The following is a 25525-nucleotide window of genomic DNA, read 5'->3' as shown; positions in this document are numbered from 1 at the left end:
GTACCTCGAATAACTTTTTCCACAGACAACTTAGCACATCGGCGTAGAATAACTTTTGGTAGCTAATGACCAGATCTATCCAAATATGTGCTACAATTGAAGATCCATTGGAAACTGACCGAGTTATAAGCATCCAAAGTGGCAAAATGAGGAATTTTTTTGGAAAAGTTGAGAAAATGTTAAGTCTTTGTACCTCGAATAACTTTTTCCACAGACAACTTAGCACATCGGCGTAGAATAACTTTTGGTAGCTAATGACCAGATCTATCCAAATATGTGCTACAATTGAAGATCCATTGGAAACTGACCGAGTTATAAGCATCCAAAGTGGCAAAATGAGGAATTTTTTTGGAAAAGTTGAGAAAATGTTAAGTCTTTGTACCTCAAATAACTTTTTCCACAGACAACTTAGCACATCGGCGTAGAATAACTTTTGGTAGCTAATGACCAGATCTATCCAAATATGTGCTACAATTGAAGATCCATTGGAAACTGTCCGAGTTATAAGCATCCAAAGTGGCAAAATGAGGAATTTTTTTAGAAAAATTGAGAAAATGTTAAGTCTTTGTACCTCGAATAACTTTTTCCACAGACAACTTAGCACATCGGCGTAGAATAACTTTTGGTAGCTAATGACCAGATCTATCCAAATATGTGCTACAATTGAAGATCCATTGGAAACTGACCGAGTTATAAGCATCCAAAGTGGCAAAATGAGGAATTTTTTTGGAAAAGTTGAGAAAATGTTAAGTCTTTGTACCTCGAATAACTTTTTCCACAGACAACTTAGCACATCGGCGTAGAATAACTTTTGGTAGCTAATGACCAGATCTATCCAAATATGTGCTACAATTGAAGATCCATTGGAAACTGACCGAGTTATAAGCATCCAAAGTGGCAAAATGAGGAATTTTTTTGGAAAAGTTGAGAAAATGTTAAGTCTTTGTACCTCGAATAACTTTTTCCACAGACAACTTAGCACATCGGCGTAGAATAACTTTTGGTAGCTAATGACCAGATCTATCCAAATATGTGCTACAATTGAAGATCCATTGGAAACTGACCGAGTTATAAGCATCCAAAGTGGCAAAATGAGGAATTTTTTTTGGAAAAGTTGAGAAAATGTTAAGTCTTTGTACCTCAAATAACTTTTTCCACAGACAACTTAGCACATCGGCGTAGAATAACTTTTGGTAGCTAATGACCAGATCTATCCAAATATGTGCTACAATTGAAGATCCATTGGAAACTGACCGAGTTATAAGCATCCAAAGTGGCAAAATGAGGAATTTTTTTGGAAAAGTTGAGAAAATGTTAAGTCTTTGTACCTCGAATAACTTTTTCCACAGACAACTTAGCACATCGGCGTAGAATAACTTTTGGTAGCTGATGAGCAGATCTTTCCAAATCTGTGTTACAATTGAAGATCCATTGGAAACTGACCGAGTTATAAGCATCCAAAGTGGCAAAATGAGGATTTTTTTTGGAAAAGTTGAGAAAATGTTAAGTCTTTGTACCTCGAATAACTTTTTTCACAGACAACTTAGCACATCGGCGTAGAATAACTTTTGGTAGCTAATGACCAGATCTATCCAAATATGTGCTACAATTGAAGATCCATTGGAAACTGACCGAAATATAAGCACCCAAAGTGGCAAAATGAGGAATTTTTTTGGAAAAGTTGAGAAAATGTTAAGTCTTTGTACCTCGAATAACTTTTTCCACAGACAACTTAGCACATCGGCGTAGAATAACTTTTGGTAGCTAATGACCAGATCTATCCAAATATGTGCTACAATTGAAGATCCATTGGAAACTGACTGAGTTATAAGCACCCAAAGTGGCAAAATGAGGAATTTTTTTGGAAAAGTTGAGAAAATGTTAAGTCTTTGTACCTCGAATAACTTTTTCCACAGACAACTTAGCACATCGGCGTAGAATAACTTTTGGTAGCTAATGACAAGATCTATCCAAATATGTGCTACAATTGAAGATCCATTGGAAACTGACCGAGTTATAAGCATCCAAAGTGGCAAAATGAGGAATTTTTTAGGAAAAATTGAGAAAATTTTTGGTCTTTGTACCTCGAATAACTTTTTCCACAGACAACTTAGCACATCGGCGTAGAATAACTTTTGGTAGCTGATGAGCAGATCTTTATAAATCTGTGTTACAATTGAAGATCCATTGGAAACTGACCGAGTTATAAGCATCCAAAGTGGCAAAATGAGGATTTTTTTTGGAAAAGTTGAGAAAATGTTAAGTCTTTGTACCTCGAATAACTTTTTTCACAGACAACTTAGCACATCGGCGTAGAATAACTTTTGGTAGCTAATGACCAGATCTATCCAAATATGTGCTACAATTGAAGATCCATTGGAAACTGACCGAGTTATAAGCATCCAAAGTGGCAAAATGAGGAATTTTTTTGGAAAAGTTGAGAAAATGTTAAGTCTTTGTACCTCAAATAACTTTTTCCACAGACAACTTAGCACATCGGCGTAGAATAACTTTTGGTAGCTAATGACCAGATCTATCCAAATATGTGCTACAATTGAAGATCCATTGGAAACTGACCGAGTTATAGGCATCCAAAGTGGCAAAATGAGGAATTTTTTGGAAAAGTTGAGAAAATGTTAAGTCTTTGTACCTCGAATAACTTTTTCCACAGACAACTTAGCACATCGGCGTAGAATAACTTTTGGTAGCTAATGACCAGATCTATCCAAATATGTGCTACAATTGAAGATCCATTGGAAACTGACCGAGTTATAAGCATCCAAAGTGGCAAAATGAGGATTTTTTTTGGAAAAGTTGAGAAAATGTTAAGTCTTTGTACCTCGAATAACTTTTTTCCACAGACAACTTAGCACATCGGCGTAGAATAACTTTTGGTAGCTAATGACCATATCTATCCAAATATGTGCTACAATTGAAGATCCATTGGAAACTGACCGAGTTATAAGCATCCAAAGTGGCAAAATGAGGATTTTTTTTGGAAAAGTTGAGAAAATGTTAAGTCTTTGTACCTCGAATAACTTTTTCCACAGACAACTTAGCACATCGGCGTAGAATAACTTTTGGTAGCTAATGACCAGATCTATCCAAATATGTGCTACAATTGAAGATCCATTGGAAACTGACCGAGTTATAAGCATCCAAAGTGGCAAAATGAGGAATTTTTTGGAAAAGTTGAGAAAATGTTAAGTCTTTGTACCTCAAATAACTTTTTCCACAGACAACTTAGCACATCGGCGTAGAATAACTTTTGGTAGCTAATGACCAGATCTATCCAAATATGTGCTACAATTGAAGATCCATTGGAAACTGACCGAGTTATAAGCATCCAAAGTGGCAAAATGAGGAATTTTTTTAGAAAAATTGGGAAAATGTTAAGTCTTTGTACCTCAAATAACTTTTTTCCACAGACAACTTAGCACATCGGCGTAGAATAACTTTTGGTAGCTAATGACCAGATCTATCCAAATATGTGCTACAATTGAAGATCCATTGGAAACTGTCCGAGTTATAAGCATCCAAAGTGGCAAAATGAGGAATTTTTTTGGAAAAGTTGAGAAAAATGTTAAGTCTTTGTACCTCAAATAACTTTTCTTCCACAGACAACTTAGCACATCGGCGTAGAATAACTTTTGGTAGCTAATGACCAGATCTATCCAAATATGTGCTACAATTGAAGATCCATTGGAAACTGACCGAGTTATAAGCATCCAAAGTGGCAAAATGAGGAATTTTTTTGGAAAAGTTGAGAAAATGTTAAGTCTTTGTACCTTGAATAACTTTTTCCACAGACAACTTAGCACATCGGCGTAGAATAACTTTTGGTAGCTAATGACCAGATCTATCCAAATATGTGCTACAATTGAAGATCCATTGGAAACTGACCGAGTTATAAGCATCCAAAGTGGCAAAATGAGGAATTTTTTTGGAAAAGTTGAGAAAATGTTAAGTCTTTGTACCTCGAATAACTTTTTCCACAGACAACTTAGCACATCGGCGTAGAATAACTTTTGGTAGCTAATGACCAGATCTATCCAAATATGTGCTACAATTGAAGATCCATTGGAAACTGTCCGAGTTATAAGCATCCAAAGTGGCAAAATGAGGAATTTTTTTGGAAAAGTTGAGAAAATGTTAAGTCTTTGTACCTCAAATAACTTTTTCCACAGACAACTTAGCACATCGGCGTAGAATAACTTTTGGTAGCTAATGACCAGATCTATCCAAATATGTGCTACAATTGAAGATCCATTGGAAACTGACCGAGTTATAAGCATCCAAAGTGGCAAAATGAGGAATTTTTTTGGAAAAGTTGAGAAAATGTTAAGTCTTTGTACCTTGAATAACTTTTTCCACAGACAACTTAGCACATCGGCGTAGAATAACTTTTGGTAGCTAATGACCATATCTATTCAAATATGTGCTACAATTGAAGATCCATTGGAAACTGACCGAGTTATAAGCATCCAAAGTGGCAAAATGAGGAATTTTTTTGGAAAAGTTGAGAAAATGTTAAGTCTTTGTACCTCGAATAACTTTTTCCACAGACAACTTAGCACATCGGCGTAGAATAAAATTTTGGTAGCTAATGACCAGATCTATCCAAATATGTGCTACAATTGAAGGATCCATTGGAAACTGTCCGAGTTATAAGCATCCAAAGTGGCAAAATGAGGAATTTTTTTTGGAAAAGTTGAGAAAATGTTAAGTCTTTGTACCTCAAATAACTTTTTCCACAGACAACTTAGCACATCGGCGTAGAATAACTTTTGGTAGCTAATGACCAGATCTATCCAAATATGTGCTACAATTGAAGATCCATTGGAAACTGACCGAGTTATAAGCATCCAAAGTGGCAAAATGAGGAATTTTTTTGGAAAAGTTGAGAAAATGTTAAGTCTTTGTACCTCGAATAACTTTTTCCACAGACAACTTAGCACATCGGCGTAGAATAACTTTTGGTAGCTAATGACCAGATCTATCCAAATATGTGCTACAATGAAGATCCATTGGAAACTGACCGAGTTATAAGCATCCAAAGTGGCAAAATGAGGAATTTTTTTGGAAAAGTTGAGAAAATGTTAAGTCTTTGTACCTCAAATAACTTTTTCCACAGACAACTTAGCACATCGGCGTAGAATAACTTTTGGTAGCTAATGACCAGATCTATCCAAATATGTGCTACAATTGAAGATCCATTGGAAACTGACCGAGTTATAAGCATCCAAAGTGGCAAAATGAGGATTTTTTTGGAAAAGTTGAGAAAATTTTAAGTCTTTGTACCTCGAATAACTTTTTCCACAGACAACTTAGCACATCGGCGTAGAATAACTTTTGGTAGCTGATGAGCAGATCTTTCCAAATATGTGCTACAATTGAAGATCCATTGGAAACTGACCGAGTTATAAGCATCCAAAGTGGCAAAATGAGGAATTTTTTTTAGAAAAATTGAGAAAATGTTAAGTCTTTGTACCTCAAATAACTTTTTCCACAGACAACTTAGCACATCGGGGTAGAATAACTTTTGGTAGCTGATGAGCAGATCTTTCCAAATATGTGCTACAATTGAAGATCCATTGAAAACTGACCGAGTTATAAGCACCCAAAGTGGCAAAATGAGGAATTTTTTAGGAAAAATTGAGAAAATTTTAAGTATTTGTACCTCGAATAACTTTTTCCACAGACAACTTAGCACATCGGCGTAGAATAACTTTTGGTAGCTAATGACCAGATCTATCCAAATATGTGCTACAATTGAAGATCCATTGGAAACTGACCGAGTTATAAGCATCCAAAGTGGCAAAATGAGGAATTTTTTTGGAAAAGTTGAGAAAATGTTAAGTCTTTGTACCTCGAATAACTTTTTCCACAGACAATTTAGCACATCGGCGTAGAATAACTTTTGGTAGCTAATGACCAGATCTATCCAAATATGTGCTACACTTGAAGATCCATTGGAAACTGACTGAGTTATAGGCACCCAAAGTGGCAAAATGAGGAATTTTTTTGGAAAAGTTGAGAAAATGTTAAGTCTTTGTACCTCGAATAACTTTTTCCACAGACAACTTAGCACATCGGCGTAGAATAACTTTTGGTAGCTAATGACCAGATCTATCCAAATATGTGCTACAATTGAAGATCCATTGGAAACTGACCGAGTTATAAGCATCCAAAGTGGCAAAATGAGGAATTTTTTTAGAAAAATTGAGAAAATGTTAAGTCTTTGTACCTCAAATAACTTTTTCCACAGACAACTTAGCACATCGGCGTAGAATAACTTTTGGTAGCTAATGACCAGATCTATCCAAATATGTGCTACAATTGAAGATCCATTGGAAACTGACCGAGTTATAAGCATCCAAAGTGGCAAAATGAGGAATTTTTTGGAAAAGTTGAGAAAATGTTAAGTCTTTGTACCTCGAATAACTTTTTCCACAGACAACTTAGCACATCGGCGTAGAATAACTTTTGGTAGCTAATGACCCAGATCTATCCAAATATGTGCTACAATTGAAGATCCATTGGAAACTGACCGAGTTATAAGCATCCAAAGTGGCAAAATGAGGAATTTTTTTAGAAAAATTGGGAAAATGTTAAGTCTTTGTACCTCAAATAACTTTTTCCACAGACAACTTAGCACATCGGCGTAGAATAACTTTTGGTAGCTAATGACCAGATCTATCCAAATATGTGCTACAATTGAAGATCCATTGGAAACTGTCCGAGTTATAAGCATCCAAAGTGGCAAAATGAGGAATTTTTTTGGAAAAGTTGAGAAAATGTTAAGTCTTTGTACCTCAAATAACTTTTTCCACAGACAACTTAGCACATCGGCGTAGAATAACTTTTGGTAGCTAATGACCAGATCTATCCAAATATGTGCTACAATTGAAGATCCATTGGAAACTGACCGAGTTATAAGCATCCAAAGTGGCAAAATGAGGAATTTTTTTAGAAATATTGAGAAAATGTTAAGTCTTTGTACCTCAAATAACTTTTTCCACAGACAACTTAGCACATCGGCGTAGAATAACTTTTGGTAGCTAATGACCAGATCTATCCAAATATGTGCTACAATTGAAGATCCATTGGAAACTGACCGAGTTATAAGCATCCAAAGTGGCAAAATGAGGAATTTTTTTTGGAAAAGTTGAGAAAATGTTAAGTCTTTGTACCTCGAATAACTTTTTCCACAGACAACTTAGCACATCGGCGTAGAATAACTTTTGGTAGCTAATGACCAGATCTATCCAAATATGTGCTACAATTGAAGATCCATTGGAAACTGACCGAGTTATAAGCATCCAAAGTGGCAAAATGAGGAATTTTTTTGGAAAAGTTGAGAAAATGTTAAGTCTTTGTACCTCGAATAACTTTTTCCACAGACAACTTAGCACATCGGCGTAGAATAACTTTTGGTAGCTAATGACCAGATCTATCCATATGTGTGCTACAATTGAAGATCCATTGGAAACTGACCGAGTTATAAGCATCCAAAGTGGCAAAATGAGGAATTTTTTTGGAAAAGTTGAGAAAATGTTAAGTCTTTGTACCTCGAATAACTTTTTCCACAGACAACTTAGCACATCGGCGTAGAATAACTTTTGGTAGCTAATGACCAGATCTATCCAAATATGTGCTACAATTGAAGATCCATTGGAAACTGACTGAGTTATAGGCACCCAAAGTGGCAAAATGAGGAATTTTTTTGGAAAAGTTGAGAAAATGTTAAGTCTTTGTACCTCGAATAACTTTTTCCACAGACAACTTAGCACATCGGCGTAGAATAACTTTTGGTAGCTAATGACCAGATCTATCCAAATATGTGCTACAATTGAAGATCCATTGGAAACTGACCGAGTTATAAGCATCCAAAGTGGCAAAATGAGGAATTTTTTTAGAAAAATTGAGAAAATGTTAAGTCTTTGTACCTCAAATAACTTTTTCCACAGACAACTTAGCACATCGGCGTAGAATAACTTTTGGTAGCTAATGACCAGATCTATCCAAATATGTGCTACAATTGAAGATCCATTGGAAACTGTCCGAGTTATAAGCATCCAAAGTGGCAAAATGAGGAATTTTTTTGGAAAAGTTGAGAAAATGTTAAGTCTTTGTACCTCAAATAACTTTTTCCACAGACAACTTAGCACATCGGCGTAGAATAACTTTTGGTAGCTAATGACCAGATCTATCCAAATATGTGCTACAATTGAAGATCCATTGGAAACTGACCGAGTTATAAGCATCCAAAGTGGCAAAATGAGGAATTTTTTTGGAAAAGTTGAGAAAATGTTAAGTCTTTGTACCTCAAATAACTTTTTCCACAGACAACTTAGCACATCGGCGTAGAATAACTTTTGGTAGCTAATGACCAGATCTATCCAAATATGTGCTACAATTGAAGATCCATTGGAAACTGACCGAGTTATAAGCATCCAAAGTGGCAAAATGAGGAATTTTTTGGAAAAGTTGAGAAAATGTTAAGTCTTTGTACCTCGAATAACTTTTTCCACAGACAACTTAGCACATCGGCGTAGAATAACTTTTGGTAGCTAATGACCAGATCTATCCAAATATGTGCTACAATTGAAGATCCATTGGAAACTGACCCGAGTTATAAGCATCCAAAGTGGCAAAATGAGGAATTTTTTTAGAAAAATTGGGAAAATGTTAAGTCTTTGTACCTCAAATAACTTTTTCCACAGACAACTTAGCACATCGGCGTAGAATAACTTTTGGTAGCTAATGACCAGATCTATCCAAATATGTGCTACAATTGAAGATCCATTGGAAACTGTCCGAGTTATAAGCATCCAAAGTGGCAAAATGAGGAATTTTTTTGGAAAAGTTGAGAAAATGTTAAGTCTTTGTACCTCAAATAACTTTTTCCACAGACAACTTAGCACATCGGCGTAGAATAACTTTTGGTAGCTAATGACCAGATCTATCCAAATATGTGTACAATTGAAGATCCATTGGAAACTGACCGAGTTATAAGCATCCAAAGTGGCAAAATGAGGAATTTTTTTAGAAAAATTGAGAAAATGTTAAGTCTTTGTACCTCAAATAACTTTTTCCACAGACAACTTAGCACATCGGCGTAGAATAACTTTTGGTAGCTAATGACCAGATCTATCCAAATATGTGCTACAATTGAAGATCCATTGGAAACTGACCGAGTTATAAGCATCCAAAGTGGCAAAATGAGGAATTTTTTTTGGAAAAGTTGAGAAAATGTTAAGTCTTTGTACCTCGAATAACTTTTTCCACAGACAACTTAGCACATCGGCGTAGAATAACTTTTGGTAGCTAATGACCAGATCTATCCAAATATGTGCTACAATTGAAGATCCATTGGAAACTGACCGAGTTATAAGCATCCAAAGTGGCAAAATGAGGAATTTTTTTGGAAAAGTTGAGAAAATGTTAAGTCTTTGTACCTCGAATAACTTTTTCCACAGACAACTTAGCACATCGGCGTAGAATAACTTTTGGTAGCTAATGACCAGATCTATCCATATATGTGCTACAATTGAAGATCCATTGGAAACTGACCGAGTTATAAGCATCCAAAGTGGCAAAATGAGGATTTTTTTTGGAAAAGTTGAGAAAATGTTAAGTCTTTGTACCTCGAATAACTTTTTCCACAAACAACTTAGCACATCGACGTAGAATAACTTTTGGTAGCTAATGACCAGATCTATCCAAATATGTGCTACAATTGAAGATCCATGGAAACTGACCGAGTTATAAGCATCCAAAGTGGCAAAATGAGGAATTTTTTTGGAAAAGTTGAGAAAATGTTAAGTCTTTGTACCTCGAATAACTTTTTCCACAGACAACTTAGCACATCGGCGTAGAATAACTTTGGTAGCTAATGACCAGATCTATCCAAATATGTGCTACAATTGAAGATCCATTGGAAACTGACCGAGTTATAAGCATCCAAAGTGGCAAAATGAGGAATTTTTTTGGAAAAGTTGAGAAAATGTTAAGTCTTTGTACCTCGAATAACTTTTTCCACAGACAACTTAGCACATCGGCGTAGAATAACTTTTGGTAGCTAATGACCAGATCTATCCAAATATGTGCTACAATTGAAGATCCATTGGAAACTGACCGAGTTATAAGCATCCAAAGTGGCAAAATGAGGATTTTTTTTGGAAAAGTTGAGAAAATGTTAAGTCTTTGTACCTCGAATAACTTTTTCCACAGACAACTTAGCACATCGGCGTAGAATAACTTTTGGTAGCTAATGACCAGATCTATCCAAATATGTGTTACAATTGAAGATCCATTGGAAACTGACCGAGTTATAAGCATCCAAAGTGGCAAAATGAGGATTTTTTTGGAAAAGTTGAGAAAATGTTAAGTCTTTGTACCTCGAATAACTTTTTCCACAAACAACTTAGCACATCGGCGTAGAATAACTTTTGGTAGCTAATGACCAGATCTATCTAAATATGTGCTACAATTGAAGATCCATTGGAAACTGACCGAGTTATAAGCATCCAAAGTGGCAAAATGAGGAATTTTTTTGGAAAAGTTGAGAAAATGTTAAGTCTTTGTACCTCGAATAACTTTTTCCACAGACAACTTAGCACATCGGCGTAGAATAACTTTTGGTAGCTAATGACCAGATCTATCCAAATATGTGCTACAATTGAAGATCCATTGGAAACTGACCGAGTTATAAGCATCCAAAGTGGCAAAATGAGGAATTTTTTTGGAAAAGTTGAGAAAATGTTAAGTCTTTGTACCTCGAATAACTTTTTCCACAGACAACTTAGCACATCGGCGTAGAATAACTTTTGGTAGCTAATGACCAGATCTATCTAAATATGTGCTACAATTGAAGATCCATTGGAAACTGACCGAGTTATAAGCATCCAAAGTGGCAAAATGAGGATTTTTTTTGGAAAAGTTGAGAAAATGTTAAGTCTTTGTACCTCGAATAACTTTTTCCACAGACAACTTAGCACATCGGCGTAGAATAACTTTTGGTAGCTAATGACCAGATCTATCCAAATATGTGCTACAATTGAAGATCCATTGGAAACTGACTGAGTTATAGGCACCCAAAGTGGCAAAATGAGGAATTTTTTTGGAAAAGTTGAGAAAATGTTAAGTCTTTGTACCTCGAATAACTTTTTCCACAGACAACTTAGCACATCGGCGTAGAATAACTTTTGGTAGCTAATGACCAGATCTATCCAAATATGTGCTACAATTGAAGATCCATTGGAAACTGACCGAGTTATAAGCATCCAAAGTGGCAAAATGAGGATTTTTTTTGGAAAAGTTGAGAAAATGTTAAGTCTTTGTACCTCGAATAACTTTTTCCACAGACAACTTAGCACATCGGCGTAGAATAACTTTTGGTAGCTAATGACCAGATCTATCCAAATATGTGTTACAATTGAAGATCCATTGGAAACTGACCGAGTTATAAGCATCCAAAGTGGCAAAATGAGGATTTTTTTGGAAAAGTTGAGAAAATGTTAAGTCTTTGTACCTCGAATAACTTTTTCCACAAACAACTTAGCACATCGGCGTAGAATAACTTTTGGTAGCTAATGACCAGATCTATCTAAATATGTGCTACAATTGAAGATCCATTGGAAACTGACCGAGTTATAAGCATCCAAAGTGGCAAAATGAGGAATTTTTTTGGAAAAGTTGAGAAAATGTTAAGTCTTTGTACCTCGAATAACTTTTTCCACAGACAACTTAGCACATCGGCGTAGAATAACTTTTGGTAGCTAATGACCAGATCTATCCAAATATGTGCTACAATTGAAGATCCATTGGAAACTGACCGAGTTATAAGCATCCAAAGTGGCAAAATGAGGAATTTTTTTGGAAAAGTTGAGAAAATGTTAAGTCTTTGTACCTCGAATAACTTTTACCACAGACAACTAAGCACATCGGCGTAGAATAACTTTTGGTAGCTAATGACCAGATCTATCTAAATATGTGCTACAATTGAAGATCCATTGGAAACTGACCGAGTTATAAGCATCCAAAGTGGCAAAATGAGGATTTTTTTGGAAAAGTTGAGAAAATGTTAAGTCTTTGTACCTCGAATAACTTTTTCCACAGACAACTTAGCACATCGGCGTAGAATAACTTTTGGTAGCTAATGACCAGATCTATCCAAATATGTGCTACAATTGAAGATCCATTGGAAACTGACCGAGTTATAAGCATCCAAAGTGGCAAAATGAGGAATTTTTTTTGGAAAAGTTGAGAAAATGTTAAGTCTTTGTACCTCGAATAACTTTTTCCACAGACAACTTAGCACATCGGCGTAGAATAACTTTTGGTAGCTAATGACCAGATCTATCCAAATATGTGCTACAATTGAAGATCCATTGGAAACTGACCGAGTTATAAGCATCCAAAGTGGCAAAATGAGGAATTTTTTTGGAAAAGTTGAGAAAATGTTAAGTCTTTGTACCTCAAATAACTTTTTCCACAGACAACTTAGCACATCGGCGTAGAATAACTTTTGGTAGCTAATGACCAGATCTATCCATATATGTGCTACAATTGAAGATCCATTGGAAACTGACCGAGTTATAAGCATCCAAAGTGGCAAAATGAGGATTTTTTTTGGAAAAGTTGAGAAAATGTTAAGTCTTTGTACCTCGAATAACTTTTTCCACAAACAACTTAGCACATCGACGTAGAATAACTTTTGGTAGCTAATGACCAGATCTATCCAAATATGTGCTACAATTGAAGATCCATTGGAAACTGACCGAGTTATAAGCATCCAAAGTGGCAAAATGAGGATTTTTTTTGGAAAAGTTGAGAAAATGTTAAGTCTTTGTACCTCGAATAACTTTTTCCACAGACAACTTAGCACATCGGCGTAGAATAACTTTTGGTAGCTAATGACCAGATCTATTCAAATATGTGCTACAATTGAAGATCCATTGGAAACTGACCGAGTTATAAGCATCCAAAGTGGCAAAATGAGGAATTTTTTTGGAAAAGTTGAGAAAATGTTAAGTCTTTGTACCTCGAATAACTTTTTCCACAGACAACTTAGCACATCGGCGTAGAATAACTTTTGGTAGCTAATGACCAGATCTATCCAAATATGTGCTACAATTGAAGATCCATTGGAAACTGACCGAGTTATAAGCATCCAAAGTGGCAAAATGAGGATTTTTTTTGGAAAAGTTGAGAAAATGTTAAGTCTTTGTACCTCGAATAACTTTTTCCACAGACAACTTAGCACATCGGCGTAGAATAACTTTTGGTAGCTAATGACCAGATCTATCCAAATATGTGTTACAATTGAAGATCCATTGGAAACTGACCGAGTTATAAGCATCCAAAGTGGCAAAATGAGGATTTTTTTGGAAAAGTTGAGAAAATGTTAAGTCTTTGTACCTCGAATAACTTTTTCCACAAACAACTTAGCACATCGGCGTAGAATAACTTTTGGTAGCTAATGACCAGATCTATCTAAATATGTGCTACAATTGAAGATCCATTGGAAACTGACCGAGTTATAAGCATCCAAAGTGGCAAAATGAGGAATTTTTTTGGAAAAGTTGAGAAAATGTTAAGTCTTTGTACCTCGAATAACTTTTTCCACAGACAACTTAGCACATCGGCGTAGAATAACTTTTGGTAGCTAATGACCAGATCTATCCAAATATGTGCTACAATTGAAGATCCATTGGAAACTGACCGAGTTATAAGCATCCAAAGTGGCAAAATGAGGAATTTTTTTGGAAAAGTTGAGAAAATGTTAAGTCTTTGTACCTCGAATAACTTTTTCCACAGACAACTTAGCACATCGGCGTAGAATAACTTTTGGTAGCTAATGACCAGATCTATCTAAATATGTGCTACAATTGAAGATCCATTGGAAACTGACCGAGTTATAAGCATCCAAAGTGGCAAAATGAGGATTTTTTTTGGAAAAGTTGAGAAAATGTTAAGTCTTTGTACCTCGAATAACTTTTTCCACAGACAACTTAGCACATCGGCGTAGAATAACTTTTGGTAGCTAATGACCAGATCTATCCAAATATGTGCTACAATTGAAGATCCATTGGAAACTGACCGAGTTATAAGCATCCAAAGTGGCAAAATGAGGAATTTTTTTGGAAAAGTTGAGAAAATGTTAAGTCTTTGTACCTCGAATAACTTTTTCCACAGACAACTTAGCACATCGGCGTAGAATAACTTTTGGTAGCTAATGACCAGATCTATCTAAATATGTGCTACAATTGAAGATCCATTGGAAACTGACCGAGTTATAAGCATCCAAAGTGGCAAAATGGGTAAAATTTTACGGGGCAAAGCCAAGGGTAATTTTTTTTATCCCTCTAATAACTTCTAGCACAGACATTGAATCGCTTTGTGATGTAAGGATGAAATGTAGCAAACAGTTGGAACTACCCATAAAATCTTAAAGATAGACGATCCAATGTATAGAACCGGAGTAATGTGCGATACATGGTGAAAAATCGAGTGAAAAATTAACTATAAACTGTTTTTCCTCAATAACTCGAATACTAGACGTCGGAGGGGGGTGCCGTAGAACAATTTTTTGTAGCCCTTGAAATTACCTTTCGAATGATATATAGTGGTTTTTTGGTCAAAAAGTGACCCCGAGACTAGTAACCCTCCATACACAAAACCGCCTAAAAAGTTTTGGTTTTGCAAAATTTTGAAAAGTGCGTCAAAAAAATTTTTTCAAAAAGTACCAAATCGTGATCAGAACTCACTATAGACCATAAAAAGTGAAATCCGATGATCATTTGCAACACTTGGTCAATCGAGAAAAATTTCACTTTTTTACTAGAGTCGGGTACCCTGAACGAAAAATCGCTCAAGTGATGGTTTTTGGCCAATAACTCGAATACTAGACGTCGGAGGGGGGTGCCGTAGAACAATTTTTTGTAGCCCTTGAAATTACCTTTCGAATGATATATAGTGGTTTTTTGGTCAAAAAGTGACCCCGAGACTAGTAACCCTCCATACACAAAACCGCCTAAAAAGTTTTGGTTTTGCAAAATTTTGAAAAGTGCGTCAAAAAAATTTTTTCAAAAAGTACCAAATCGTGATCAGAACTCACTATAGACCATAAAAAGTGAAATCCGATGATCATTTGCAACACTTGGTCAATCGAGAAAAATTTCACTTTTTTACTAGAGTCGGGTACCCTGAACGAAAAATCGCTCAAGTGATGGTTTTTGGCCAATAACTCGAATACTAGACGTCGGAGGGGGGTGCCGTAGAACAATTTTTTGTAGCCCTTGAAATTACCTTTCGAATGATATATAGTGGTTTTTTGGTCAAAAAGTGACCCCGAGACTAGTAACCCTCCATACACAAAACCGCCTAAAAAGTTTTGGTTTTGCAAAATTTTGAAAAGTGCGTCAAAAAATTTTTTTCAAAAAGTACCAAATCGTGATCAGAACTCACTATAGACCATAAAAAGTGAAATCCGATGATCATTTGCAACACTTGGTCAATCGAGAAAAATTTCACTTTTTTACTAGAGTCGGGTACCCTGTACGAAAAACCGCTATAGTTGCGGTTTTTGGCCAATAACTCGAATACTAGACGTCGGAGGGGGGTGCCGTAGAACAATTTTTTGTAGCCCTTGAAATTACCTTTCGAATGATATATAGTGGTTTTTTGGTCAAACAGTGACCCCGAGACTAGTAACCCTCCATACACAAAACCGCCTAAAAAGTTTTGGTTTTGCAAAATTTTGAAAAGCGCGTCAAAAAATTTTTTTCAAAAAGTACCAAATCGTGATCAGAACTCACTATAGACCATAAAAAGTGAAATCCGATGGTCATTTGCAACACTTGGTCAATCGAGAAAAATTTCACTTTTTTACTAGAGTCGGGTACCCTGAACGAAAAATCGCTCAAGTGATGGTTTTTGGCCAATAACTCGAATACTAGACGTCGGAGGGGGGTGCCGTAGAACAATTTTTTGTAGCCCTTGAAATTACCTTTCGAATGATATATAGTGGTTTTTTGGTCAAAAAGTGACCCCGAGACTAGTAACGCTCCATACAAAAAACCGCCTAAAAAGTTTTGGTTTTGCAAAATTTTGAAAAGTTCAAAAAAAAATTTTTTTTTCAAAAACTACTAAAACGTGATAAGAACTTACTATAGACCATGAAAAGTGATATCCGATGATAATTTGCAAAAGTTGGTAACTAGTAAAAAATTTCACTTTTTTACTAGAGTCGGGTACCCGTACATTGAACATTTTGTATGGAAGACAACACTTGGTGCACCAAACTTTGTACCGCGAATAACTTTTTTGCCCGGCATCGGAGCGCATTGTCGTGGAACAACTTTTTGTAGCGCGTCACGAGACGCATCTAATTCTGAAGAAAGATCGAGAAAATGTTGAAAATTGGCCGAGTTATGGCAGGTGAAAGAAAAAGCTTAGGTCGCGAATAACTTTTTTGCCCGACATCGGAGCACATGATCGTGGAAGACTTTTAGCTTGCATTTGTCGAGATCAATCCAAATCACAAAGAAAATCCAAAATCGGTCGGTAAATGACTGAGATATGGGCAAAAATAGGTTGAAACGTGCGCACCTTACTCGGTGGACACAAATCGGTACACAAAACAGGTTTTTCGCGAATAACTTTTGTGCCCTACGTCTGAGCACATGGGTGTAGAATACTTTTTGGTAGAATTTCACGAGATGTAACTAAAACAGAAGAAATTTTGGAAAAATGTTGAAAATTCACCGAGTTACATCGAAGAATAGGTGCAAATGTGAACATTTTGTATGGAAAACAACAGTTGGTGCACCAAACTTTGTACCGCGAATAACTTTTTTGCCCGGCATCGGAGCGCATGGTCGTGGAACAACTTTTTGTAGCGCGTCACAAGACGCATCTAATTCTGAAGAAAGATCGAGAAAATGTTGAAAATTGACCGAGTTATGGCAGGTGAAAGAAAAAGTTTAGGTCGCGAATAACTTTTTTGCCCGACATCGGAGCACATGGTCGTGGAAGACTTTTAGCTTGCATTTGTCGAGATCTATCCAAATCACAAAGAAAATCCAAAATCGGTCGGTAAATGACTGAGATATGGGCAAAAATAGGTTGAAACGTGGCACCGGGGTTGAACGGGGTTGAAATAGGTTGAAATAGAGGTTTTTCGCGAATAACTTTTGTGCCCTACGTCTGAGCACATGGGTGTAGAATACTTTTTGGTAGAATTTCACGAGATGTAACTAAAACAGAAGAAATTTTGGAAAAATGTTGAAAATTCACCGAGTTACATCGAAGAATAGGTGCAAATGTGAACATTTTGTATGGAAAACAACAGTTGGTGCACCAAACTTTGTACCGCGAATAACTTTTTTGCCCGGCATCCGAGCGCATGGTCGTGGAACAACTTTTTGTAGCGCGTCACAAGACGCATCTAATTCTGAAGAAAGATCGAGAAAATGTTGAAAATTGGCCGAGTTATGGCAGGTGAAAGAAAAAGTTTAGGTCGCGAATAACTTTTTTGCCCGACATCGGAGCACATGGTCGTGGAAGACTTTTAGCTTGCATTTGTCGAGATCTATCCAAATCACAAAGAAAATCCAAAATCGGTCGGTAAATGACTGAGATATGGGCAAAAATAGGTTGAAACGTGCGCACCTTACTCGGTGGACACAAATCGGTACACAAAACAGGTTTTTCGCGAATAACTTTTGTGCCCTACGTCTGAGCACATGGGTGTAGAATACTTTTTGGTAGAATTTCACGAGATGTAACTAAAACAGAAGAAATTTTGGAAAAATGTTGAAAATTCACCGAGTTACATCGAAGAATAGGTGCAAATGTGAACATTTTGCATGGAAGACAACACTTGGTGCACCAAACTTTGTACCGCGAATAACTTTTTTGCCCGGCATCGGAGCGCATGGTCGTGGAACAACTTTTTGTAGCGCGTCACGAGACGCATCTAATTCTGAAGAAAGATCGAGAAAATGTTGAAAATTGGCCGAGTTATGGCAGGTGAAAGAAAAAGCTTAGGTCGCGAATAACTTTTTTGCCCGACATCGGAGCACATGGTCGTGGAAGACTTTTAGCTTGCATTTGTCGAGATCTATCCAAATCACAAAGAAAATCCAAAATCGGTCGGTAAATGACTGAGATATGGGCAAAAATAGGTTGAAACGTGGCACCGGGGTTGAACGGGGTTGAAATAGGTTGAAATAGAGGTTTTTCGCGAATAACTTTTGTGCCCTACGTCTGAGCACATGGGTGTAGAATACTTTTTGGTAGAATTTCACGAGATGTAACTAAAACAGAAGAAATTTTGGAAAAATGTTGAAAATTCACCGAGTTACATCGAAGAATAGGTGCAAATGTGAACATTTTGTATGGAAAACAACACTTGGTGCACCAAACTTTGTACCGCGAATAACTTTTTTGCCCGGCATCGGAGCGCATGGTCGTGGAACAACTTTTTGTAGCGCGTCACAAGACGCATCTAATTCTGAAGAAAGATCGAGAAAATGTTGAAAATTGGCCGAGTTATGGCAGGTGAAAGAAAAAGCTTAGGTCGCGAATAACTTTTTTGCCCGACATCGGAGCACATGGTCGTGGAAGACTTTTAGCTTGCATTTGTCGAGATCTATCCAAATCACAAAGAAAATCCAAAATCGGTCGGTAAATGACTGAGATATGGGCAAAAATAGGTTGAAACGTGGCACCGGGGTTGAACGGGGTTGAAATAGGTTGAAATAGAGGTTTTTCGCGAATAACTTTTGTGCCCTACGTCTGAGCACATGGGTGTAGAATACTTTTTGGTAGAATTTCACGAGATGTAACTAAAACAGAAGAAATTTTGGAAAAATGTTGAAAATTCACCGAGTTACATCGAAGAATAGGTGCAAATGTGAACATTTTGTATGGAAGACAACACTTGGTGCACCAAACTTTGTACCGTGAATAACTTTTTTGCCCGGCATCGGAGCGCATGGTCGTGGAACAACTTTTTGTAGCGCGTCACGAGACGCATCTAATTCTGAAGAAAGATCGAGAAAATGTTGAAAATTGGCCGAGTTATGGCAGGTGAAAGAAAAAGCTTAGGTCGCGAATAACTTTTTTGCCCGACATCGGAGCACATGGTCGTGGAAGACTTTTAGCTTGCATTTGTCGAGATCTATCCAAATCACAAAGAAAATCCAAAATCGGTCGGTAAATGACTGAGATATGGGCAAAAATAGGTTGAAACGTGCGCACCTTACTCGGTGGACACAAATCGGTACACAAAACAGGTTTTTCGCGAATAACTTTTGTGCCCTACGTCTGAGCACATGGGTGTAGAATACTTTTTGGTAGAATTTCACGAGATGTAACTAAAACAGAAGAAATTTTGGAAAAATGTTGAAAATTCACCGAGTTACATCGAAGAATAGGTGCAAATGTGAACATTTTGTATGGAAAACAACACTTGGTGCACCAAACTTTGTACCGCGAATAACTTTTTTGCCCGGCATCGGAGCGCATGGTCGTGGAACAACTTTTTGTAGCGCGTCACGAGACGCATCTAATTCTGAAGAAAGATCGAGAAAATGTTGAAAATTGACCGAGTTATGGCAGGTGAAAGAAAAAGCTTAGGTCGCGAATAACTTTTTTGCCCGACATCGAAGCACATGGTCGTGGAAGACTTTTAGCTTGCATTTGTCGAGATCTATCCAAATCACAAAGAAAATCCAAAATCGGTCGGTAAATGACTGAGATATGGGCAAAAATAGGTTGAAACGTGGCACCGGGGTTGAACGGGGTTGAAATAGGTTGAAATAGAGGTTTTTCGCGAATAACTTTTGTGCCCTACGTCTGAGCACATGGGTGTAGAATACTTTTTGGTAGAATTTCACGAGATGTAACTAAAACAGAAGAAATTTTGGAAAAATGTTGAAAATTCACCGAGTTACATCGAAGAATAGGTGCAAATGTGAACATTTTGTATGGAAAACAACAGTTGGTGCACCAAACTTTGTACCGCGAATAACTTTTTTGCCCGGTATCGGAGCGCATGGTCGTGGAACAACTTTTTGTAGCGCGTCACGAGACGCATCTAATTCTGAAGAAAGATCGAGAAAATGTTGAAAATTGACCGAGTTATGGCAGGTGAAAGAAAAAGTTTAGGTCGCGAATAACTTTTTTGCCCGACATTGGAGCACATGGTCGTGGAAGACTTTTAGCTTGCATTTGTCGAGATCTATCCAAATCACAAAGAAAATCCAAAATCGGTCGGTAAATGACTGAGATATGGGCAAAAATAGGTTGAAACGTGGCACCGGGGTTGAACGGGGTTGAAATAGGCACCTTACTCGGTGGACACAAATCGGTACATAAAACAGGTTTTTCGCGAATAACTTTTGTGCCCTACGTCTGAGCACATGGGTGTAGAATACTTTTTGGTAGAATTTCACGAGATGTAACTAAAACAGAAGAAATTTTGGAAAAATGTTGAAAATTCACCGAGTTACATCGAAGAATAGGTGCAAATGTGAACATTTTGTATGGAAAACAACACTTGGTGCACCAAACTTTGTACCGCGAATAACTTTTTTGCCCGGCATCGGAGCGCATTGTCGTGGAACAACTTTTTGTAGCGCGTCACGAGACGCATCTAATTCTGAAGAAAGATCGAGAAAATGTTGAAAATTGACCGAGTTATGGCAGGTGAAAGAAAAAGCTTAGGTCGCGAATAACTTTTTTGCCCGACATCGGAGCACATGGTCGTGGAAGACTTTTAGCTTGCATTTGTCGAGATCTATCCAAATCACAAAGAAAATCCAAAATCGGTCGGTAAATGACTGAGATATGGGCAAAAATAGGTTGAAACGTGCGCACCTTACTCGGTGGACACAAATCGGTACACAAAACAGGTTTTTCGCGAATAACTTTTGTGCCCTACGTCTGAGCACATGGGTGTAGAATACTTTTTGGTAGAATTTCACGAGATGTAACTAAAACAGAAGAAATTTTGGAAAAATGTTGAAAATTCACCGAGTTACATCGAAGAATAGGTGCAAATGTGAACATTTTGTATGGAAAACAACAGTTGGTGCACCAAACTTTGTACCGCGAATAACTTTTTTGCCCGGCATCGGAGCGCATGGTCGTGGAACAACTTTTTGTAGCGCGTCACAAGACGCATCTAATTCTGAAGAAAGATCGAGAAAATGTTGAAAATTGACCGAGTTATGGCAGGTGAAAGAAAAAGTTTAGGTCGCGAATAACTTTTTTGCCCGACATCGGAGCACATGGTCGTGGAAGACTTTTAGCTTGCATTTGTCGAGATCTATCCAAATCACAAAGAAAATCCAAAATCGGTCGGTAAATGACTGAGATATGGGCAAAAATAGGTTGAAACGTGGCACCGGGGTTGAACGGGGTTGAAATAGGTTGAAATAGAGGTTTTTCGCGAATAACTTTTGTGCCCTACGTCTGAGCACATGGGTGTAGAATACTTTTTGGTAGAATTTCACGAGATGTAACTAAAACAGAAGAAATTTTGGAAAAATGTTGAAAATTCACCGAGTTACATCGAAGAATAGGTGCAAATGTGAACATTTTGTATGGAAGACAACACTTGGTGCACCAAACTTTGTACCGCGAATAACTTTTTTGCCCGGCATCGGAGCGCATGGTCGTGGAACAACTTTTTGTAGCGCGTCACGAGACGCATCTAATTCTGAAGAAAGATCGAGAAAATGTTGAAAATTGACCGAGTTATGGCAGGTGAAAGAAAAAGCTTAGGTCGCGAATAACTTTTTTGCCCGACATCGGAGCACATGGTCGTGGAAGACTTTTAGCTTGCATTTGTCGAGATCTATCCAAATCACAAAGAAAATCCAAAATCGGTCGGTAAATGACTGAGATATGGGCAAAAATAGGTTGAAACGTGGCACCGGGGTTGAACGGGGTTGAAATAGGTTGAAATAGAGGTTTTTCGCGAATAACTTTTGTGCCCTACGTCTGAGCACATGGGTGTAGAATACTTTTTGGTAGAATTTCACGAGATGTAACTAAAACAGAAGAAATTTTGGAAAAATGTTGAAAATTCACCGAGTTACATCGAAGAATAGGTGCAAATGTGAACATTTTGTATGGAAAACAACAGTTGGTGCACCAAACTTTGTACCGCGAATAACTTTTTTGCCCGGCATCGGAGCGCATGGTCGTGGAACAACTTTTTGTAGCGCGTCACGAGACGCATCTAATTTTGAAGAAAGATCGAGAAAATGTTGAAAATTGGCCGAGTTATGGCAGGTGAAAGAAAAAGCTTAGGTCGCGAATAACTTTTTTGCCCGACATCGGAGCACATGGTCGTGGAAGACTTTTAGCTTGCATTTGTCGAGATCTATCCAAATCACAAAGAAAATCCAAAATCGGTCGGTAAATGACTGAGATATGGGCAAAAATAGGTTGAAACGTGCGCACCTTACTCGGTGGACACAAATCGGTACACAAAACAGGTTTTTCGCGAATAACTTTTGTGCCCTACGTCTGAGCACATGGGTGTAGAATACTTTTTGGTAGAATTTCACGAGATGTAACTAAAACAGAAGAAATTTTGGAAAAATGTTGAAAATTCACCGAGTTACATCGAAGAATAGGTGCAAATGTGAACATTTTGCATGGAAGACAACACTTGGTGCACCAAACTTTGTACCGCGAATAACTTTTTTGCCCGGCATTGGAGCGCATGGTCGTGGAACAACTTTTTGTAGCGCGTCACGAGACGCATCTAATTCTGAAGAAAGATCGAGAAAATGTTGAAAATTGACCGAGTTATGGCAGGTGAAAGAAAAAGCTTAGGTCGCGAATAACTTTTTTGCCCGACATCGGAGCACATGGTCGTGGAAGACTTTTAGCTTGCATTTGTCGAGATCTATCCAAATCACAAAGAAAATCCAAAATCGGTCGGTAAATGACTGAGATATGGGCAAAAATAGGTTGAAACGTGGCACCGGGGTTGAACGGGGTTGAAATAGGTTGAAATAGAGGTTTTTCGCGAATAACTTTTGTGCCCTACGTCTGAGCACATGGGTGTAGAATACTTTTTGGTAGAATTTCACGAGATGTAACTAAAACAGAAGAAATTTTGGAAAAATGTTGAAAATTCACCGAGTTACATCGAAGAATAGGTGCAAATGTGAACATTTTGTATGGAAAACAACAGTTGGTGCACCAAACTTTGTACCGCGAATAACTTTTTTGCCCGGCATCGGAGCGCATGGTCGTGGAACAACTTTTTGTAGCGCGTCACAAGACGCATCTAATTTTGAAGAAAGATCGAGAAAATGTTGAAAATTGGCCGAGTTATGGCAGGTGAAAGAAAAAGCTTAGGTCGCGAATAACTTTTTTGCCCGACATCGGAGCACATGGTCGTGGAAGACTTTTAGCTTGCATTTGTCGAGATCTATCCAAATCACAAAGAAAATCCAAAATCGGTCGGTAAATGACTGAGATATGGGCAAAAATAGGTTGAAACGTGGCACCGGGGTTGAACGGGGTTGAAATAGGTTGAAATAGAGGTTTTTCGCGAATAACTTTTGTGCCCTACGTCTGAGCACATGGGTGTAGAATACTTTTTGGTAGAATTTCACGAGATGTAACTAAAACAGAAGAAATTTTGGAAAAATGTTGAAAATTCACCGAGTTACATCGAAGAATAGGTGCAAATGTGAACATTTTGTATGGAAAACAACAGTTGGTGCACCAAACTTTGTACCGTGAATAACTTTTTTGCCCGGCATCGGAGCGCATGGTCGTGGAACAACTTTTTGTAGCGCGTCACGAGACGCATCTAATTCTGAAGAAAGATCGAGAAAATGTTGAAAATTGGCCGAGTTATGGCAGGTGAAAGAAAAAGTTTAGGTCGCGAATAACTTTTTTGCCCGACATCGGAGCACATGGTCGTGGAAGACTTTTAGCTTGCATTTGTCGAGATCTATCCAAATCACAAAGAAAATCCAAAATCGGTCGGTAAATGACTGAGATATGGGCAAAAATAGGTTGAAACGTGCGCACCTTACTCGGTGGACACAAATCGGTACACAAAACAGGTTTTTCGCGAATAACTTTTGTGCCCTACGTCTGAGCACATGGGTGTAGAATACTTTTTGGTAGAATTTCACGAGATGTAACTAAAACAGAAAAAATTTTGGAAAAATGTTGAAAATTCACCGAGTTACATCGAAGAATAGGTGCAAATGTGAACATTTTGCATGGAAGACAACACTTGGTGCACCAAACTTTGTACCGCGAATAACTTTTTTGCCCGGCATCGGAGCGCATGGTCGTGGAACAACTTTTTGTAGCGCGTCACGAGACGCATCTAATTCTGAAGAAAGATCGAGAAAATGTTGAAAATTGGCCGAGTTATGGCAGGTGAAAGAAAAAGCTTAGGTCGCGAATAACTTTTTTGCCCGACATCGGAGCACATGGTCGTGGAAGACTTTTAGCTTGCATTTGTCGAGATCTATCCAAATCACAAAGAAAATCCAAAATCGGTCGGTAAATGACTGAGATATGGGCAAAAATAGGTTGAAACGTGGCACCGGGGTTGAACGGGGTTGAAATAGGTTGAAATAGAGGTTTTTCGCGAATAACTTTTGTGCCCTACGTCTGAGCACATGGGTGTAGAATACTTTTTGGTAGAATTTCACGAGATGTAACTAAAACAGAAGAAATTTTGGAAAAATGTTGAAAATTCACCGAGTTACATCGAAGAATAGGTGCAAATGTGAACATTTTGTATGGAAAACAACAGTTGGTGCACCAAACTTTGTACCGCGAATAACTTTTTTGCCCGGCATCGGAGCGCATGGTCGTGGAACAACTTTTTGTAGCGCGTCACGAGACGCATCTAATTCTGAAGAAAGATCGAGAAAATGTTGAAAATTGACCGAGTTATGGCAGGTGAAAGAAAAAGTTTAGGTCGCGAATAACTTTTTTGCCCGACATCGGAGCACATGGTCGTGGAAGACTTTTAGCTTGCATTTATCGAGATCTATCCAAATCACAAAGAAAATCCAAAATCGGTCGGTAAATGACTGAGATATGGGCAAAAATAGGTTGAAACGTGGCACCGGGGTTGAACGGGGTTGAAATAGGCACCTTACTCGGTGGACACAAATCGGTACATAAAACAGGTTTTTCGCGAATAACTTTTGTGCCCTACGTCTGAGCACATGGGTGTAGAATACTTTTTGGTAGAATTTCACGAGATGTAACTAAAACAGAAGAAATTTTGGAAAAATGTTGAAAATTCACCGAGTTACATCGAAGAATAGGTGCAAATGTGAACATTTTGCATGGAAGACAACACTTGGTGCACCAAACTTTGTACCGCGAATAACTTTTTTGCCCGGCATCGGAGCGCATGGTCGTGGAACAACTTTTTGTAGCGCGTCACGAGACGCATCTAATTCTGAAGAAAGATCGAGAAAATGTTGAAAATTGGCCGAGTTATGGC

At 37.7% G+C, this 25525-nt stretch overlaps 2 protein-coding genes and 1 long non-coding RNA gene across 21 annotated transcripts in view; 1 reads left to right on the top strand and 2 right to left on the bottom strand.

Moving 5' to 3' along the window:
• Positions 1 to 239: 239 nt before the first annotated feature.
• The window catches only part of LOC125773493 (uncharacterized), a 47796-nt gene continuing 22510 nt past the window's right edge, over positions 240 to 25525 (bottom strand). For 10 of the 18 annotated variants that reach the window (XM_049444374.1, XM_049444373.1, XM_049444377.1 and 7 more), the window contains one exon: positions 6507 to 8327. In XM_049444374.1, the coding sequence (XP_049300331.1) occupies positions 7062 to 8327 (1266 nt within the window). In that variant the 3' untranslated portion in view covers positions 6507 to 7061. Of the gene's footprint in view, positions 383 to 5058; positions 5114 to 6506; positions 8516 to 9650; positions 9754 to 9838; positions 10030 to 11774; positions 12860 to 25525 lie in introns of those variants that run through there. The other 8 variants (XM_049444378.1, XM_049444380.1, XM_049444379.1 and 5 more) reach the window with 8 other exon arrangements.
• LOC125773494 (uncharacterized) lies at positions 1526 to 4591 on the bottom strand. Its single transcript, XM_049444384.1, has 2 exons — positions 3789 to 4591; positions 1526 to 2273 (listed from the first exon to the last, which is right to left on the bottom strand). The coding sequence occupies exons 1-2, from the start codon at positions 4422 to 4424 to the stop codon at positions 1533 to 1535; spliced, it is 1377 nt and encodes a 458-aa protein (XP_049300341.1). The 5' UTR covers positions 4425 to 4591; the 3' UTR covers positions 1526 to 1532.
• LOC125773497 (uncharacterized) lies at positions 13673 to 25515 on the top strand. Of its 2 annotated transcripts, none has more exons than XR_007420151.1 (3): positions 13673 to 20721; positions 23908 to 24062; positions 25125 to 25515. It is a non-coding gene; the product is annotated as an uncharacterized LOC125773497 (long non-coding RNA). The 2 variants fall into 2 exon arrangements; XR_007420150.1 differs by lacking the exon at positions 25125 to 25515 and adding an exon at positions 24786 to 24961 and having other exon boundaries at positions 23908 to 24254.

Source organism: Anopheles funestus (genome assembly GCF_943734845.2).
Source record: "Anopheles funestus chromosome X unlocalized genomic scaffold, idAnoFuneDA-416_04 X_unloc_36, whole genome shotgun sequence".
Classification (NCBI taxonomy): Eukaryota; Metazoa; Arthropoda; class Insecta; order Diptera; family Culicidae; genus Anopheles; species Anopheles funestus.
Note: the sequence above shows the minus strand (reverse complement) of the source record. Positions and strands in the feature narration are given on the sequence as shown.